Raw genomic sequence first — 18300 nt, forward strand, 5'->3', positions numbered from 1 at the left:
CATTCTTGAGGACCATGTGCATCCAATGGTTCAAACACCAATACACACAGCAAGACTGGTGAAAGATTGGTTTGATGAACATGAAAGTGAAGTTGAACATCTCCCATTGCCTGCACAGTCACCAGATCTAAATATTATTGAGCCACTTTGGTTGCTTTGTAGGAGCGAGTCAGGAAACGTTTTCCTCCACCAGTATCATGTAGTGACCTGGCCACTATCCTGCCAGAAGAATGGCTTAAAATCCCTCTGACCACTGTGCAGGACTTGTATATGTCATTCCCAAGATGAATTGATGCTGTATTGGCCGCAAAAGGAGGCCCTACACCATACTAATAAATTATTGTGCTCTAAAACCAGGTGTTTCAGTTTCATTGTCCAACCCCTGTATGTTCATTTATATATACGATGTTAATGTGTGTATATATGTTCATTTATATATATGATGTTAGTGTGTGTGTATATGTTCATTTATATAAAGGATGTGTGTGTGTATACATAACATGTTTTTAAATAAATAATACAAAATGAAAATTACTCAGCTTATTGACCTCTTTGTTTAGATATTTGCTGATAGTGACTGTAATGTGCTCTAGCATGCTTATGTGAAGGTAACCATATTAAAGGGAAAACAACTATATATTCAGTAGGTCCATACATGCTAATAGGTTGCAGTATACTCTACATCATGAATAAATTGAGATATCCATGTGCAATAAATGCACATTCATTGGGGCCCATTACACCTTGAAAGTCTTGTACTTCAAACAGTAATGAAGTGTCAACAACCTTAAGTGGACTGGTCATAAAACTTAGAACAAAGGGTTTATCTGAAGGTCATGCACCTGCTGTTCTGGTGTCAAAACAACTTTGACAACTTAAATTAAGCTGGCATAAGATTTACTGTGCTTTATGCTCAAATTTCCCATTTGATAATACTGGGTCCTCAATGCAGAATTTTTTATAAAGCCAAGATCATTGTGCCCAAGTGGGCTTTAGTTACTCTTTTTGATATACACGCAAGAGTTAATGTTATTTACAGAACAATCTGTCTCCTGCCAGGTTAACTAATTGAGCGTAAAAACAGAAATCACATTTAGATTACATTGTTTTAGAAGTTTACAGCTCTATGATAGCACTTATGAAGCACTAAATTGTAGCTTAAAATACTTTAAAACGGTCTACAATGCACAATAAGCAACCATATTATGCTTTATTTGTGGCCAAAAAAGTTAACAAAAAAAAGGTGCTTTAGAACGCATGTCCTTTTGGTGGGATCGAACCCGGCTCTCCCCCCCCCCCCCCCCCCCCCCCCTCACTAGTGAGTGCGATTGGGTGAATGTGGCGCTAGTATAAAGCGCTTTGAGCGGTCTGTATGACTGGAAAAGCGCTACATAAGTTCAGTCCATTTACCATTCTTATGATCTTATTCTCTCCTGTTGGTTTCATTTTGACTATAAAGATTTTATAACTTATTTTCTGGGTATAGTTGATTTACACTGTAGAATGGTCACTGGTTACTCACATTTCTGAAGATAACTCATTTAGTGTGACCTACCTGGTAAATTTGGCAATGTAACCTGCTTTGCTAAAACATAAGGTTATTTGGTGCAGAAGACATTTTGTGATAAAAGTACAGAATGATATAGTCAAGACAAACGAAGAAGAAAATGAAGGATAATTCAAATGTGACTCAGGAACTTTAAATCAATCTTTGATAATTTTGTTGCCTTATTAATCTTAATATTCCTGGGATGTCATTTTGCTACATCCCACAGAACAGTTCATTTTGTGGTGCTTAGTAATACATTTAAATTATGTTCATGCTGTGCCTGTAATAACTCTCACACTACAAAAGGCAGCTGACAGCTCCATGTGCTGCACAAGGTACCCTTTTTTTCCACTTGAGCATCTTCCCTCCCAAAATGTCTGTGCACGCCACTGACCGTATGTGTATTTATGAGATTTCCACCTTCTACAGTACAGACCAAAGGTTTGGACACACCTTCTCATTCAAAGAGGTTTCTTTATTTTCATGACTATGAATATTGTAGCTTCACACTAAAGGCATCACAACCATGAATTAACACATGTGGAATTATATACTGAACAAAAAAGTGTGAAACAACTGAAAATATGTCTTATATTCTAGGTTCTTCAAAGTAGCCACCTTTTGCTTTGATTACTGCTTTGATTCACACAGTCTCCTCTTAACAGTTGTTCTAGAGATGTGTCTGCTGCGAGAACTCTGTGTGGCATTGACCTGTTCTGTAATCTGAGCTGCTGTTAACCTGCGATTTCTGAGGCTGGTGACTCAGATGAACTTATCGTCCGCAGCAGAGATGACTCTTGGTCTTCATTTCCTGGGGCGGTCCTAATGTGAGCCAGTTTCTTTGTAGCGCTTGATGGTTTTTGCATCTGCACTTGGGGACACTTTCTAAGTTTTCCCAAATGTTCGGACTGACTGACCTTCATTTCTTAAAGTAATGATGGCCACTTGTTTTTCTTTACTTAGCTGCTTTTTTCTTGCCATAATACACATTCTAACAGTCTATTCAGTAGGACTATCAGCTGTGTACTGTATCCACCTCCTGCACAACACAACTGATGGTCCCAACCCCATTTATAAGGCTCTAAATCCCACTTATTAAACCTGACAGGGCACACCTGTGAAGTGAAAACCATTTCAGGTGACTACCTCGTGAAGCTCAACAGAATGCCAAGAGTGTGCGTAGCAGTAATCAAAGCAAAAGGTGGCTACTTTGAAGAACCTAGAATATAAGACATATTTTCAGTTGTTTCACACTTTTTTGTTCAGTATATAATTTCACATGTGTTAATTAATAGTTTTGATGCCTTCAGTGTGAAGCTACAATATTCAAAGTCATGAAAATAAAGACAACCCTTTGATTGAGAAGGTGTTTCCAAACTTTTGGTCTGTGCTGTATTTCTTCTGGAACTTGATGCTGCTTGCTTGGCCTTTCCGTGTCTAGCTCAAAAACACAATGTCTTTAAAAACAGATCCCACTAGATTCAGAGAGCTACCTGTTGTAGTTCAGTATAATGGATCGTAGTTTAGATAGGTTCTTCATTTCAGATGGCAATTCAGTCAGTTGGTTGTTTCTGAAACAAAAAAAGGCACAGAATATTAATGTAAACAGGAATTCTGACACTGAGAATCTGTTGCTGCTGTTATCTACTTGTTCAGTAACAGCTTGGGTTAAAAGTACAGCCTTCAATATGTTAAAGCAAATAGTTATTTCAGCCACCAATGTTGACAGGTTGTTTAGAATCTCCAGGACCTTCAAGGATGGACCTCATCTGAGTATGAAACAAGCATGACACTTCTGGGGTTTTATGACTGGCTAATTAAGCTTTGGCCTGGTCATAATGCTACCATCCCAGGCATCACATCTGCATCATGTAGTTTCCTCTCAATCTGCTGGTAAAGGGTGCCAAGAGAGTCATCCTGTATTATTACGGCACTGGTGGCCTTTATTTTCCCAGTATTTTTTGACAGTAGACAGACAGGAAATGGGAATGGAGAGAGAGGGGAAGCCATGGGGCAAATGTCACCAGGGCCGGGACTTGAACCCAGGACAGCCGTGTCGAGGACTAAGGCATCAGTTGATCAGTTACTAACAGTAACTGATCAACTGACCCGAGAGAGCGTAAGGCAACATACATTTGAATCAGGTCGGGCAAGACCATGTAAACATTTAACACAAATAAAAGAACTTTAAAATCAATATGCAAATGAATCAGAAGCCAATGGAGATGCCAAGACAGGAGTGATATGCTCACGTTTCCTTGAATGAGATAAAAGGCGACAGGCTTTAAAACCAGATGGGAATGGTTCAAGAAGGTTGTGCTCAGTCAAATATAAAATCAACTGATTATAAACAATTTTCTCCAGGATCTTTGACAAGAAGTTTTGAAATAGGCCTACAATTATTTATTTCAGTGGAGTCCAGGCCAGGCACTTTGATCAATGGTGTCACCACTGCATGTTTAAAACTTCCTGGAACATAACCATTTATCAAACTGCTATTTATAATATTGGCTACATAGGGAGCCACGAAAGGAAAAACCTCTTTAAAAAGACGAGGTGGAATCGGGTCAATTGGAGAACCGGCAGACTTCATATGACCAGTGATCTCTTTTAAGAGAGGCAGAGTGACAAACTTGAACTAATAAAAACAGCAGAATGTGTGCGAGAGATGGAAGGGTCGTGAGAATCAGTGCTCATAAGGGCTCTAATATTTGCAACCTTATTAATAAAAAAGCTCAAATGTTGCTCACACAGTTCAGTTGAGTTCTCCAGACCAGCTGATTGAGGGACATTAAGAACAGAGTTAATGGTTTTAAAAAGAATCCAAGGATTGTTGCAGTTAGAGAAGATAATATCCATAAAATGTTTCTTTTTTGCAGTTTTCACAATTTTTTGATAGGAACGCCAACAATCTCTCAACATCTGGAAGGACACCTGTAACTTGTCCTTCTTCCATTTCCATTCAGCTCTCCTGCAATCAATCCTGGCAGTGCGCGTGGCATATTTTATCCAGGGTTCAGATCTGGGTTTAGAGGATCTTATTTTCAATGGAGCCACCTGATTCTGCCATTCTGACAGACTGAATTAAAATAATTTAAAAAAATCATCAACATCTAAATAAATGCCCAAAGAATCACTAGGAAAAACTAGAAAAAATGCAAAAATGCAGTGTGAATGCTGTATGCTGATTTTTTAGCTGAAAGCTGGCAGAAACAATCTGAAGAGTAATGAATTATAAGAAAACAGAAATGCTAAACTCCTATTGAAAGCTGGCGGAAAGAGGCTTAAGTTGGCAGCAGAATATCAGCTGAAATCTAATCTGATCTTTTTAAGCAGGCAGACTATTAGCAATAAAACAGCATAACAAGGTGAAGTTACCTCAAAACTACTTGTTAAAACAGTTATTAAAATGCAAGATCATTTTTTTAAAAAAGCAGGAAAGAGTTGCCCATAGATGAGCTGAAAAAGCATACACTGAAGCAAAAATATAACTTAAGAAGCTGGAGTCAGTGCTAAAATATATATAAAAATGGCTGAAATTTTAGAAGAAGAATGAACAACAAATATGCTGAAGAAACACAAAAACAAGAAATTGCCTAAAAAAGGCAAAAGTGTTCTTCAGCTACGAGAGAAGAGAGTTCTCCAGAAGTTAAAATGCTAACATTAGCATATCGGCTGTCATTAGCATGAAGGCTGAAATTAATTTACCCCATCTAGTATGCAAAAAGCAATGTATGGGGTAAAATTCAAAAGTCTATGACATTGATCTTTAAAATTATTCACTCTTGTTCAGGTGTTGGAACAGCAGTAGAAGCTGTTTAAGTAACTGACATTAAATGGTCACTGTTTTGATGCTCCCCTGGGACCTATGAAGATGGTATTATCATAAGTCACAGAGTAGTGGTTTCATTCTGGTTCTGATAGAGATTGGATCTGGTTCTGATGGGGGTTTGTTCCTGATTCTGATAGAGTTCCTCTTGGATCTGATGAAGATTTGTACCTGTTTCTGATAGAGTTTGGACCTGTTTCTGATGGATGCTTGTACATGGTTCTGGTGTACATTTGTTCAAGGTTCTTATGGAGATTTTTGCCAGGTTCAGGTGGAGTTGGGACCTGGTTTTGATTAAGGTTTCTTCCTGGTTCTGATGAAGATTTGTACAAGGTTGTGATGGATGTTTCTTCCTGGTTCTGATAGAGTTTGGACCTGGATTTGATAGAGGTTTGGACCTGGTTCTGATAGAGGTTGGATCTATTTCTGATGGATGTTTCTTCATGGTTCTGATGGAGATTGGGTCTGGTTCTTTGACTATATAAACGTCTGTGTGGATAAGATCATCCCCACCAGAACTGTGAAGTGCTTCTCCAATAACAAACCCTGGATCACCAGTGACCTGAAGGACCTGCTTAACAAGAAAAAAAGAGCCTTCAGAGAGGGAGACAGAATTGTTGAGGAGGATACAGAAGCAACTTGAAGTAAAGATAAGAGACTGCAAGGAGGTGTACAAGAAGAAGTTGGAGAGCAAGCTCCAGCAAAACCATATCTGAGATGTGTGGTCAGGGATGAAGAAGATCACAGGCTTCAAGCAGAAGGATGATCAGACCGATTGAGGTCTGGACAGAACCAATGAACTGAACACATTCTTCAATAGGTTCAGTTCAGAAACAAGCTTTGCATCCTCCTCTCCTGCTCACAGCCAAACAGACATCCCACCCTCCTTTGACCCATAGGATCCACAGCTGTCCATTAACACCTCAAATGTCTTTTCTTCCACGTCAGCCATGGGCCCTTCTGCTTCTACATGCCTTCAACCAAAGCAGAAGATGCTGATGCTCCATTTGCCATTTCAAGAAGTCAGGTGAAGATGCAACTGGAGAGACTGAATCGGAATAAGGCTGCAGGTTCAGATAATGTCAGCCCTAGAGGGCTGTGTTGAGCAGCTCTGTGGGATTCTGCAGCACCTATTTAATCTTAGCCTGGCCCAGAAAAAGGTTTTAGTGTTGTGGAAGACCTCCTGTCTTGTTCCGGTACCAAAAAATCTCACCCATCAGTCCTCAATGACTATAGACCTGTTTCACTGACATCCCACATCATGAAGGTCCTAGAGAGACTCCTGTTGGCCCACCTTAGTAAGCAAACAATAAACTATTAGGACCCCCTTCAGTTTGGTTATCACTGTGGAGTTAGAGTTGAAGATGCCATTATACACCCGCTTCAACAAACCCTCATCTTGAACGTGACTAAAACAAAGGAGATGATTGTAGATTTTAAGAGAAACAGGAATAAGCCAAAAACTATTTGTAGAGGTGGTGGAGAAGTATAAATACCTCAGTCTGTTGTCCAGGTGAACACCGGAGTGGAGATGCAACTGTGAAGCCATCTACAAGAAGGGACAGAGCAGACTGTACTTCTTGAGGAAGCTTAGGTCCTTTGGTGTTTGCAGCAAGATGCTGCGTTTCTTCTATAAGTCTGTTGTGGAGAGTGTGATCACTTCTTTCATCCTCTGCTGGGGAAACGGCATCAGAGCCAGGGACTTAAAAAAGCTCAAGAGATGAGAAAGAAGGCTGGCTCTGTTCTGGTGACTCCTCTGGAATCTCTGGAGATCATTGTGCAAAGGATTCTTCATAAAATGAAAAACATTATGGAGAACCCTGAGCATCCTCTTCATGAGACTGTCCTACAACAACAGTGTCTTCAGTTAGAGGCTTCTTCAGACGTGCTGTAAGATAGACCGCTACAGGAGATCCTTCCTGCCCACAGCCCATCAGCACCTACAACGGCTCTTTGAAGAAACCTACATAATGAGTACAACAACATTTAATTTCCCTTTGGGATTAATAAAGTATTTTTGAATTGTATTTGAATTATGGAGATTTTTTCCAGGTTCGGATGGATGTTGGACCTGGTTCTGATGGAGGTTTCTTTCTGGTTCTGATAGAGTTTGGACCTGGTTCTGATAAACGGTTCCTAACTAGTCCTGAAGGGAAATTCCTCTTGGTTCTGATGGAGTTTGGGTCTGGTTCTGATGGAGATTTGTTCCTGGTTCTGATGGAGGGCTCCTAACTAGTTCTGATGAAGAATTCCTCTTGGTTCTGATAGAGTTTGGACATCGTTCTGATGGATGTTTTTATATGGTTCTGATGAAGATTTATACAATGTTCTGATATAGATTTGTTCCTGGATCTGATGGAGTTTGGGTCTGGTTCTAATGAATGTTGGACCTGGTTCTGATAGAAGGATCCTCCTGATTCTGAAGGAGATTTGGACCTGGTTCTGGTGGTGTTTCTTCCTGGTTCTGATAGATTTGACCTGGTTTTGAAAGACTTTGGATCTGGTTCAGATGGAGGTTTGTACATGGTTCTGATGAAGATCTGTACCAGGTTCTGATAGATTTATTTATGGTTCTAACGGATGTTTTTTCCTGGTTCTGATAGAGTTTCCACCTTGTTCTGATAGAGTTTGGACATTGTTCTGATGGATGTTTGTATATGGCTATGATGAAGATTTATACAATGTTCTGATGGAGTTTGGGTCTGGTTCTAATGGACATTTGTTCCAGGTTTTGATGGATTTCGGACGTGGTTCTGATGGAGGGTTCCTAACTGGTTCTGATGGACTTTGGGTCAGGTTCTGATGAAAATGTTTTCAGGTTCTGATGGATATTGGACCTGGTTCTGGCAGAAGTCTGTACGTGGTTCTGATGGACCTTTCTTCCAGCTTTTGATGGAGTTTGGACCAGGTTCTGATAGAGCTTCTACTTGGTTCTGAATAATGAATGTAATCTATGGATGTCTGTGTGTGTGTGTGGGAGGGGGGGGGGGGCTCTTCTGTGTGTGTGTCTGAGTGGGAGACAGGGAGAGAATATAGGCAGAAAGAAAGACAGAGTCACATTCAAACATATACAGTAGAAGATACACAGAGATAAATAGAACAGCGAGGAGTGAATCAGCCAATCAGCAAAGAGTGTCAGTGTAACTTGACACCTGCCGTTTCCCACTCACACAGCATGACAGTCTGTGTCTCCCCCTGGCCTGGCTTTATAACATGGAGGCGCATGCTCCCGAACTACTGCCCATAACTTGGAAACTGTAAGGGCTATCGACGTCATTCTTGGATCGTTTTTCTCAGAACGGACAGGGGAACAGAAATATTAAAATTGTTTCTTGAAAATATAATATTAAAGGCACAACACTAGGTGAAAAGAAAGGGAAAAATGGAGAAAAAGACAAAACTGCCAGAACATGCTCTCGAACGTCTAGTAACGCGACAACTATACGGGCTATCGATTTGATTCCTGCACCGTGTGAATCAACAGGCCTTGTTGAACAATCATGAAGCTTTTCAGGTTTCCACAAACATTTGTCTGGGAGGTGTGACCTTGTGAAAAAGTGGATCATTTTGACCATTTTTAACCAGAGTGAAGGGGAATTTTTCACTCTCAAACAAACCTACTTCACGAGGAAACGATAAAAGGTATCCAAAGACTGTTTCGACCGTAGGTATCAGCAGGCATTGGTGAACAATCCTGGAGATTTTCATGTGTCTACATAAATCCATGTAGGAGATGTGACAGTGTAGAAAAGTCGACAATTTTGACATTTTTCAATTTCAAGTGATTTTGGGAAAGACAGATATGGTACTCATAAACAAACCTTTTTTATGACAAAAGGTATGAAAAAAACTTCCTTCTCTGTGAGCGCCAGCAAGGTCTGAAAATAAATTTGCACAAGGCTCATGTCTCTACCTTGAACAGTTTACGAACGGTTTACATTTTCTTAATCGCGAAAGAGAATCCTATGTTTTGATGTATAATTTGTATAGGTAAAGTGAAAAAACAGGAACTCAGTAAGTGCCTACAGCATTCACACAATAATGAAATACAGGAACACAATAAGTGTGAGAAACAGGAACACTATTGTGTGTTATACTTTACAGCATTCACACAATAAGAAGAAGAAGAAAAAGAAGAAGACAGAATAATAAAGAATAAAGAGAAACATCTTTACCCCAGCATTCACGCAATCATAGATGAAAAGGCAGGCGAGAATTGAGTGGCAGAAGAGGAGTTTATAACCCGAGGGCGCTGTGCTGGAGCGGGACGTTTGACTGAATAACAGATGAGTGACATGTCAAACACAACAGGCAAAAACCAAAAACAACAAAATTAAAAGAATCAATAAGACATAAAGTCTTTGGCCACTGGTTTTTCAGGGCAGCAAACATGAATGTTAAAATCTCCAGTTATTAAAACGCGATCGTATTCAGGCAAGACTCCTGCCAAAAAATCACCAAAGTCCACAAGAAAGTCTATGTTGTATTTTGGATGTCTATATAGAACAACGCACAACACCGGGAGAACTGATAGAAGTTCAAACAATTCACCTCGAAGCTGGAATATATAGATGTAAACCAGTTTACAGAGAAAGCTCTCCCTGTAAACAGTAGCTACCCCTCCACCACAACCTGTCATACTCAGAAAGCTTAAGTAGGTGCAGTTCAGTGGCAAATTACATATCACTGAAAGGCAGTAAGAAGGCAGATGAATAAAACGTCCATAAGCGTCCATGAATGTGTTTGTACCTGAGGTCAATGTGTGTGAGCTGTTGTAAGGTGCAGATGTCAGGCGAACATCTGCTCAGTCTGTTGAAACCCAGATTCATATCTGACAGTGAGGAACGGAACTCCAGCAGTCTGCACAGAGTACACAGTGCGGTTGGTGCCTGTTAAATCAGGAGTTAGAACAGAATCATTGATGGTTCAGTGATACGCACCGAAAAGGTATAGATGTCAGCTGGTTCCTGCTGAAGTTAACTGTGATTATAGCTTGATATGCTGCAGCGTCAAACAGCGCATCTGGAATGCTCTCTGCCTGCTTGTTGCTGAACACAAAAACATTGAAAGCATATTTCCAAAAACACCACAGGCAACCACAGGTTTGGATACAAACACTGCATCATCTTGCTGCGATGTAAAAGCTAAGTTAAAGTAAAAACACTCCCTTAGAGTTTTAATCAATTCTGCAGTAAATATTGTGAACAATTTGAAATTTAGAATTGAGAAATAATTAAACACATCAGACTTGCAGTCTTTTCTAAAAGTTTTATTTTGGTGTCATACATTTTTTTTATTAGTTTTAGTTCTTTTTGAGAACAAAGTTGGTCCAAATCAGTTGATTTGTACACTTAGAAGTAGTTTTGCCCTGTTTCAATTGGTAGCAGAGTTCCTTGACTTATTTTCTCCTGTTTTCTTTGCCAGCACTTTCCTGTTATCATAATTTCCTGTATATTAGTAGACATATAATTAAGTTTTCTCCGATAACAAGATTAAGGGCCTGAACACAGACAACCTCTCTAACTCTGGTTTGTCTTTGCCATACATTGCCTGTAGGATAGAAAGAAACAATCAAAGTAGAACAAAGAGCTAAAGCGCTGTTAATAAATGAATGCAGCTTTGTGGAGATCATTAACAGAGCTGGAAACTTCTGTCAGTGTGACAACATGCTGATCTAGACCTAAGAAAGCAGCTTTCCCCTTTATTAATCCAGTTGTCAATTCAAGCACATACAGTGACTGGCAAAAGTATTCAACCCCTTGGCTCTTTACCTATTTTCTTAAATTCCAGACTGTAATTTCAATGTTTTTTAATCTTATTTTGTGATGGATCAGCACAAAATTGTCTACATTGGTGAAGTGAAATTAGACAAATATATGGTACCGAAAAAAAAGTCAGGGTGTGTTATATTAAAGATCCAAATCAAAACACACCTGCCAAGAGAGGACAGTCCACCAAAACTAAAACTCAAGAGTGGAAAAGCGGGGCATTAATCAGAGACCAAAGGTGGCCCTGAAGGAATTGCAGAGTTTCACAGCAGAGACTAAAGCATATTTTCATAGAACCACAATAAGCCATACACTCTATAGAGCTGGGCTTTTTGGAAGAGTGGTCAGAAAAATGTCATTAATTAGTGTTAACAATAAGAAGGCATGTTTTGATTTTGGTAAAAGACATGTGGGCAACTCCTAAAATGTATGGAGGAAGGTGCTCCGGTCAGATGGAACCAACATTTTACTTTTTGGTCTCCAAGAACAACGCTATGTCTGGTGCAAACCCAACACATCCCATCACCCCAAGAACACTATCTTTACAGTAAAATATGGTGGTGGCAGCATCATGCTGTGGGGATGTTTTTCAGTAGCAGGGACTGGGAAACCAGTCCAAGTTCAGGGAGATGGTGCCAAATACATAATCCTCATAAATGAATGTTTAGCACCATTACCTTTCAACAGGACTATGACCCTAAGCATACCAGTAAAGCAACACTTGAATCGTTTAAGGGGAAACATTTAAATGTGCCTAGTCAAAGTCCAGACCTCAAGCCGAATAACCAGCTGAATAATCTGTGGTTAGACTTGAAGATGAGTGGTCACAAGCAAAAACCATCCAACACAAAGAAGCTAGAGCAGTTTTGCTTTGAGGAATGGGGGAAAATGCTGATGGCAAGATGTGGCAAGCTCATTGAAACTTATCCAAAGCCACTTGAGGCTGTAATGGTTGCAAAATGTAGCTCTGCAAATACTAACTTTAGCGGGGGTGAACAGTTAGACACGCTGGAGTTTTATAAAATTTTATCATTAGTTCTGTTATTTTGTCCTCGTACTCGTTCTCGTCGTCTTCCGCTTTATCCGGGACCGGGTCGCAGGGGCAGCAGACTCAGCAGAGATGCCCAAACGTCCCTCTCCCCAGCCCAGCTGAGAGACATAGTCCCTCCAGCGTGTCCTGGGCCGTCCGCTGGGCCTCCTCCCGGTGGGACGTGCCTGGAACACCTCCCGAGAAAGGCGTCCAGGAGGCATCCCATATAGATGCCTGAGTCACCTCAACTGGCTCCTCTCGATGTGGAGGAGCAGCGTCTCTACTCCGAGCCCCTCCCGGATGGCTGAGCTCCTCACCCCATCTCTAAGGGAGAGCCTGGCAACTCTACGGAGGAAGCTCATTTCAGCCGCTTGTATCCGGGATTTCGTTCTTTCGGTCATGACCCATAAGCCATAAGTGAGGGTAGGAACGTAGACCGACCGGTAAATCGAGAGCTTCGCTTTTCGGCTCAGCTCTCCTTCACCACAACGAACTGGCACAGTGCCCCCATTACTGCGGCAGCCGCACCAATCCGTCTGTTGATCTCCCGCTCCATACTTCCCTCACTCATGAACAAGACCCCGAGATACTTGAACTTCTCCACTTGAAGCAGGAACTCCCCTCAAACCTGAAGAGGACAAGCCACCCTTTCTAGTTCTGTTATTTTGTCCTATTTGTTAATAAAAACAATAAAAAAATATTACATCTTTATAAGTTGCAGGCATGTTCTGTGAATGAAATGGTGAAAACTCTCAAAGGATCAATTTAAATTCCAGGTTGTGAGGCAAAAAGTCATGAAAAATGCCAAGGGGGTGATTACTTTAGCCGTTTAGCTTGAAGCTCTGATGGAGCCTTCAAGCTAAACTGTTTATATGAACTAGTCAATGGGAAACGGTAGCTGGACAAGGCAACCCTTTATTGTCAGTGTGAGTGAAAATACAGACTAACCTGTACTCCAGTGTCTTAAGAGATTTGATGTCATGTACATTTACTACAGCTTCAGATGGTAAAGTCATTGCAGTTGGTCTTCCAGCTGCTCTCTCAGGCTCCTCTGCCAATCAAATGGATAAAACACAATGTGAAACACCAATTGACCCATGAAATGAAAGAGAGGAGGTTTTTTAAAGTATTAATAGAGCACAGCCAGTAAAACCTGGCATTAGGCAAGTTTCAATTCAAGTAGATATTCAGTTAGGCATAAGGCCATGGATTTCTACCAAGCTAGAAAAGCCAAGTTCAAGAAATTAAAATTTATATACGGTACTCTAAGACTAAGACTGATTTACATATTTATAAAAAACATCTTATAAAATGTCCATTTGGCAAAGCTGGACTTCTATAAACCTCTGGCTTACAATCTAAACTCTGCTGCCAATCCTCCATGGCTTTGGGCTTTTTGCCTTCTAACGGGACAGACTTTAATCGATTATTAATTCTTGATAAATATTTGCACAAGTGTTGAGATTATATACAACAGAATCCACTTTAAACTGGAGGTTTGGACTTCTTTATCTTTCCTCATATTTATAAAATCTAACATTTCAGGTGAAAATGGATTCTACAATGTTCCAAGAATGAACAAAAATAATTTTCCATGGGTCAGTCACAAAATTAAATAGTTCACAGATGATAAATGTTATAAGCAGTTTAATTTTTAATAGGCGTTTAAGATGTGATAATTCTAGAGGGGTTCCAGCTACTTTTGTCAGTAATTTTAGTTATAAACTCAACTTTAACTGGCAACACATTTTACAATCAATATGTTTTATCAGTTTTCAGTGCACTCATTTGCTCTTTCTATTCCTTTAATTATGTGTTTCCCAACCTTGATTCTCAGGGAACACTGCCCTCAATGTTCCAGTTGCTTCTCTGCTTCAACCTACCTGGTTCCAATGGGTGGATGATTAACAGGTCTTTGAAGAACTGATAGCAAGTTTTAATGTAATTTATTCACTCAATTCAAAGGTCTTGCAGCAAGTTACACAGTTCTACAGTTACAAACAAAAACGTCACCTTTAATTCTTCTTCTTAGATATTTCAGAAGGTCACTGGTTCCTTTCTGTGATAAAAACAACACTAGGTCAGTCAAGAATTAATCAAAATGATTATAGGTTTATTAGAAACAAAGCTCAGTAGTGGATGGGAGGTATTTGATGATGTTACACAGTAGACAAAGAATATTCTCTAAATGTATCAAAGCCTTTGTATCTGCTATTACAACTTGGACTATTATTGTGAGTCATGAAAAAATAAATCAATTAGTAAGTCTTTTTCATATTTATAAGCATCAATTAAATGCAACAACAAAACCCAAACCTAATTACAGCTAAAAAGAAAAGAAAATGTTTCATAGTTTTTAATCACCTTGAACTCTTTCTGCATATCAGCACTGAGAAGTATGGAGATGTTACACTGTTAGCTCCTTTGAGGAATAATGAGTGTTATTTATTGGGAGAAGGGGGCAGAAGAAAGACAGGACTTGAAGATCACATCTGCTATCCAGTTCCAAATAGTAGCCACCTTTTGCTTTGATTACTGCTCCGCACACTCTTGGCATTCTGTTGTTGAGCTTCAAGAGGTAGTCACCTGAAATAGTTTTCCAACAGTAACAGTCTTGAAGGAGTTCCCAGAGATGCTTAGCACTTGTTGGCCCTTTTGCCTTCACTCTGCGATCCAGCTCACCTCAAACCATCTCGATTGGGTTCAGGTCCGGTGACTGTGGAGGCCAGGTCATCTGGCGGAGCACCCGATCACTCTCCTTCTTGGTTAAATAGCCCTTACACAGCCTGGAGGTGTGTATGGGGTCATTGTCCTGTTGAAAAATAAATGATAGTCCAACTAAACGCAAACCGGATGGAAGAACATGCCGCTGCAAGATGCTGTGGTAGCCATGCTGGTTCAGTATGCCTTCAATTTTGAATAAATCCCCAACAGTGTCACCAGCAAAGCACCCCCACACCATCACACCTCCTCCTCCATGCTTGACGGTGGGAACCAGACATGTAGAGTCCATCCGTTCACCTCTTCTGCGCCGCACAAAGACACGGTGGTTGGAACCAAAGATCTCAAACTTGGTCTCATCAGACCAAAGCACAGATTTCCACTGGTCTAATGTCCATTCCTTGTGTTTTGTAGCCCAAACAAGTCTCTTCTGCTTGTTGCCTGTCCTCAGCAGTGGTTTCCTAGCAGCTATTTTACCATGAAGGCCTGATTCACACAGTCTCCTCTTAACAGTTCTAGAGATGTGTCTGCTGCTAGAACTCTGTGTGGCATTGACCTGTTCTCTAATCTGAGCTGCTGTTAACCTGCGACTTCTGAGGCTGGTGACTCGGGTGAACTTATCGTCCGCAGCAGAGGTGACTCTTGGTTTTCCTTTCCTGGGGCAGTCCTCATGTGAGCCAGTTTCTTTGTAGCGCTTGATGGTTTTTGCGACTGCACTTGGGGACACTTTCAAAGTTTTCCCAATTCTTTGGTCTGACTGACCTTCATTTCTTAAAGTAATGATGGCCACTCGTTTTTCTTGCCATAATACAAATTCTAACAGTCTATTCAGTAGGACTATCAGCTGTGTACTGTATACACCTCCTGCACAACACAACTGATGGTCCCAACCCCATTTATAAGGCTCTAAATCCCACTTATTAAACCTGACAGGGTACACCTGTGAAGTGAAAACCATTTCAGGTGACTACCTCTTGAAGCTCAACAGAATGCCAAGAGTGTGCGTAGCAGTAATCAAAGCAAAAGGTGGCTATTTTGAAGAACCTAGAATATAAGACATATTTTCAGTTGTTTCACACTTTTTTGTTCAGTATATAATTCCATATGTGTTAATTCATAGCTTTGATGCCTTCAGTGTGAAGCTACAATATTTATAATCATGAAAATAAAGACAACTCTTTGAATGAGAAGGTGTGTCCAAACCTTTGGTCTATACTGTATGTCTGTTGTCTTTCAAGTCTAGACCTGTCATGTATACAATCACCCTGGGTTGTGCTGAGAAATGGATGTATGTCCAACAGATTTAATGTTTGGGTGGAATGACCCTTTTTGATCACAGCTGGGAGCCCATTTTAAAAAGTAATAGCTGGTAAATGAAAAGCCAATTTATTGATTAGCCGATTGAGTCATGGAAGGTTCCCAGCTGAAGATAGTGGAAGTGATCAGACTGGACCTTGTATTAATTTATCTGAATAAATGCCGAGCTTCACAGATTTTTCCTGTTCTGGTTCATTATTAACTTCTGCCCTGACATGTTGCTGAGCTTTTTTTAGATACTTTTTTCCAGGCAGCAGTACAAGGTAACAGAAGCAAAACTACTATCCATTCACCCCCTTAAAAAATAATATAGATATACTTTCTCACTTGATGGCTCTCTTTATTTTCATGACTACTTAAATTGTAGATTATCACCAAAGGCAACAAAACTGAATGAACACGCATACAATTATATAAAAAACAAAAAGTGTAAAATAGCTCTAAACATTTTAAAATCATAGAATCTTCAAAATAGTCACCATTTGTTTTGACTACTGCCTTGCTCTCTTAGCATTCAAAACATGTACATTGCAAAATATGCAACTTTACAATATTGTCCGGGACATAAAGGGAGAGGATTGACAGAAGAAAAAGAGGAAAAGCAACCCACAAGCATTATCATTAACCTCTACAAAGTCTGGTCATTATCTGAGAATGTAGATGGCTTGGGGAACAGTCACTGTCTAACAGAGAGATCTGTAAAAAATCCACAAACTTATTAAAGCACGGAGATGTTTCCAAGCAAAATCACTACAAAATCTTTCAAGGTTGATATACTTACTAAAACACTGAATTAAAACCATGATCATTTAAAAACCGCATATTCATTTAAAAGTATCAAAATAATTACTTGAAATCATTTAAATATAGAGGCTTAAAACTTGATCTTTGTGTTTAGGTTTAATTCCTGTAGATCATCTCAAAATGACAAATCTGTGTGCTTAAAAGTGAAACTGAGCTGAAAACTGTGATGACCAAATCTGGTACAGTTAAACCCCATTTTTCCTTATTTACCACCACTGTCTATAAGCTTTGGCATCTCAGCCCCTAAAACACACATTAGGTGTAAGCAGATCATCTAACCAGCCAGATAGAACATTCATATGCAGAATGTAAATGCCTGATACATGAAATACAATGCTCAACCAAATATTCTGTTAAAGCAGTCATTTGCCATTGGTATATTGCACACACTGTTATTGCAATGATAATTACAATTCAATAAAATGTGCAGCTTTAAGCTGCAAAACATTCCCTACATGCTGGAACAGGAGACTGACAGCATGGACCAACCTCAGGAGAAAATAAAAGGCCACAAGTTTCACATCACACAGCAGCCTTATTCTACACAGAAAACCTAACACTGTGCATGTCTTTATCACCAAACGGTGTTTAATAAAGTTGTACTCACTGGGGATTATAGAGTCAGTTGAATGTTAACGCGCAATGCACAAGTGCCTCACACTTTAAGAACGCTGTATGATTTTCAGTTCTAGTACAAAAAGGATAAACAATTTCTGTCCTCACAGTTTGTGTGTGTTTTGAATGTGTGACCTACAGCCAGAATTTCTCTCTTTATTCCACGGAGAGGGTTTCCCTCCAGCAGCAACACCTTCAGGTTGGGTAGCAGGCTCAAAGAAGCTGGTAGACTGCCAAAGACAGAATCCACTTAATACCACTAAGTGGAATTTTTTTTAAAATAGCTTCATTGCAAATGGAAAACAAAACAGTCTACATGGTAAATGTGCATAGTGTCAAAATGCTGAAGACCTACGTGCTAATGTCATTATTTGTGAGGTCAAGCCTTGTCAGAGTGAGCAGCAAAGTAATCTCTTCAGGGATGTTTCTGATCCTGTTATCTCTCAGTTCTAGAAGAGTTACAGCTGTCAGAGAGGCCAGCTGCTCCATCTCCAACAGCTCAATCTGGTTGTTCCCAGCAAACAATTCCTACACACACACACACACACACACACACACACACACACCACAGGTGTGGGATATACTGCAAACCTCAACAAAAAGCACACAGACTGGGTCATGGCTCATGTAGCACAGGCATTAATTCCACCACAAGGGATGTTAATTG

The 18300-nt window shown here is 40.0% G+C and overlaps 1 protein-coding gene across 3 annotated transcripts in view; it reads right to left on the bottom strand.

The window, feature by feature from the left end:
• lrrc40 (leucine rich repeat containing 40) overlaps positions 1-18300 on the bottom strand; it is a 75403-nt gene that overhangs the window by 16185 nt on the left and 40918 nt on the right. For 2 of the 3 annotated variants that reach the window (XR_007039550.1, XM_047374193.1), the window contains exons 7-13: positions 17989-18161; positions 17773-17863; positions 14190-14235; positions 13125-13227; positions 10319-10426; positions 10128-10238; positions 3043-3120 (exon numbers count right to left, since the gene is read on the bottom strand). Coding sequence is in view for 2 of the 3 variants with exons in the window: in XM_047374193.1 (XP_047230149.1) it covers positions 3043-3120; positions 10128-10238; positions 10319-10426; positions 13125-13227; positions 14190-14235; positions 17773-17863; positions 17989-18161 (710 nt within the window). In the remaining variant the exon portion in view is untranslated. Of the gene's footprint in view, positions 1-3042; positions 3121-9454; positions 9654-10127; positions 10239-10318; positions 10427-13124; positions 13228-14189; positions 14236-17772; positions 17864-17988; positions 18162-18300 lie in introns of those variants that run through there. The other variant, XM_047374194.1, reaches the window with a different exon arrangement.

Source organism: Girardinichthys multiradiatus, chromosome 9 (genome assembly GCF_021462225.1).
Source record: "Girardinichthys multiradiatus isolate DD_20200921_A chromosome 9, DD_fGirMul_XY1, whole genome shotgun sequence".
Lineage (NCBI taxonomy): Eukaryota > Metazoa > Chordata > Actinopteri > Cyprinodontiformes > Goodeidae > Girardinichthys > Girardinichthys multiradiatus.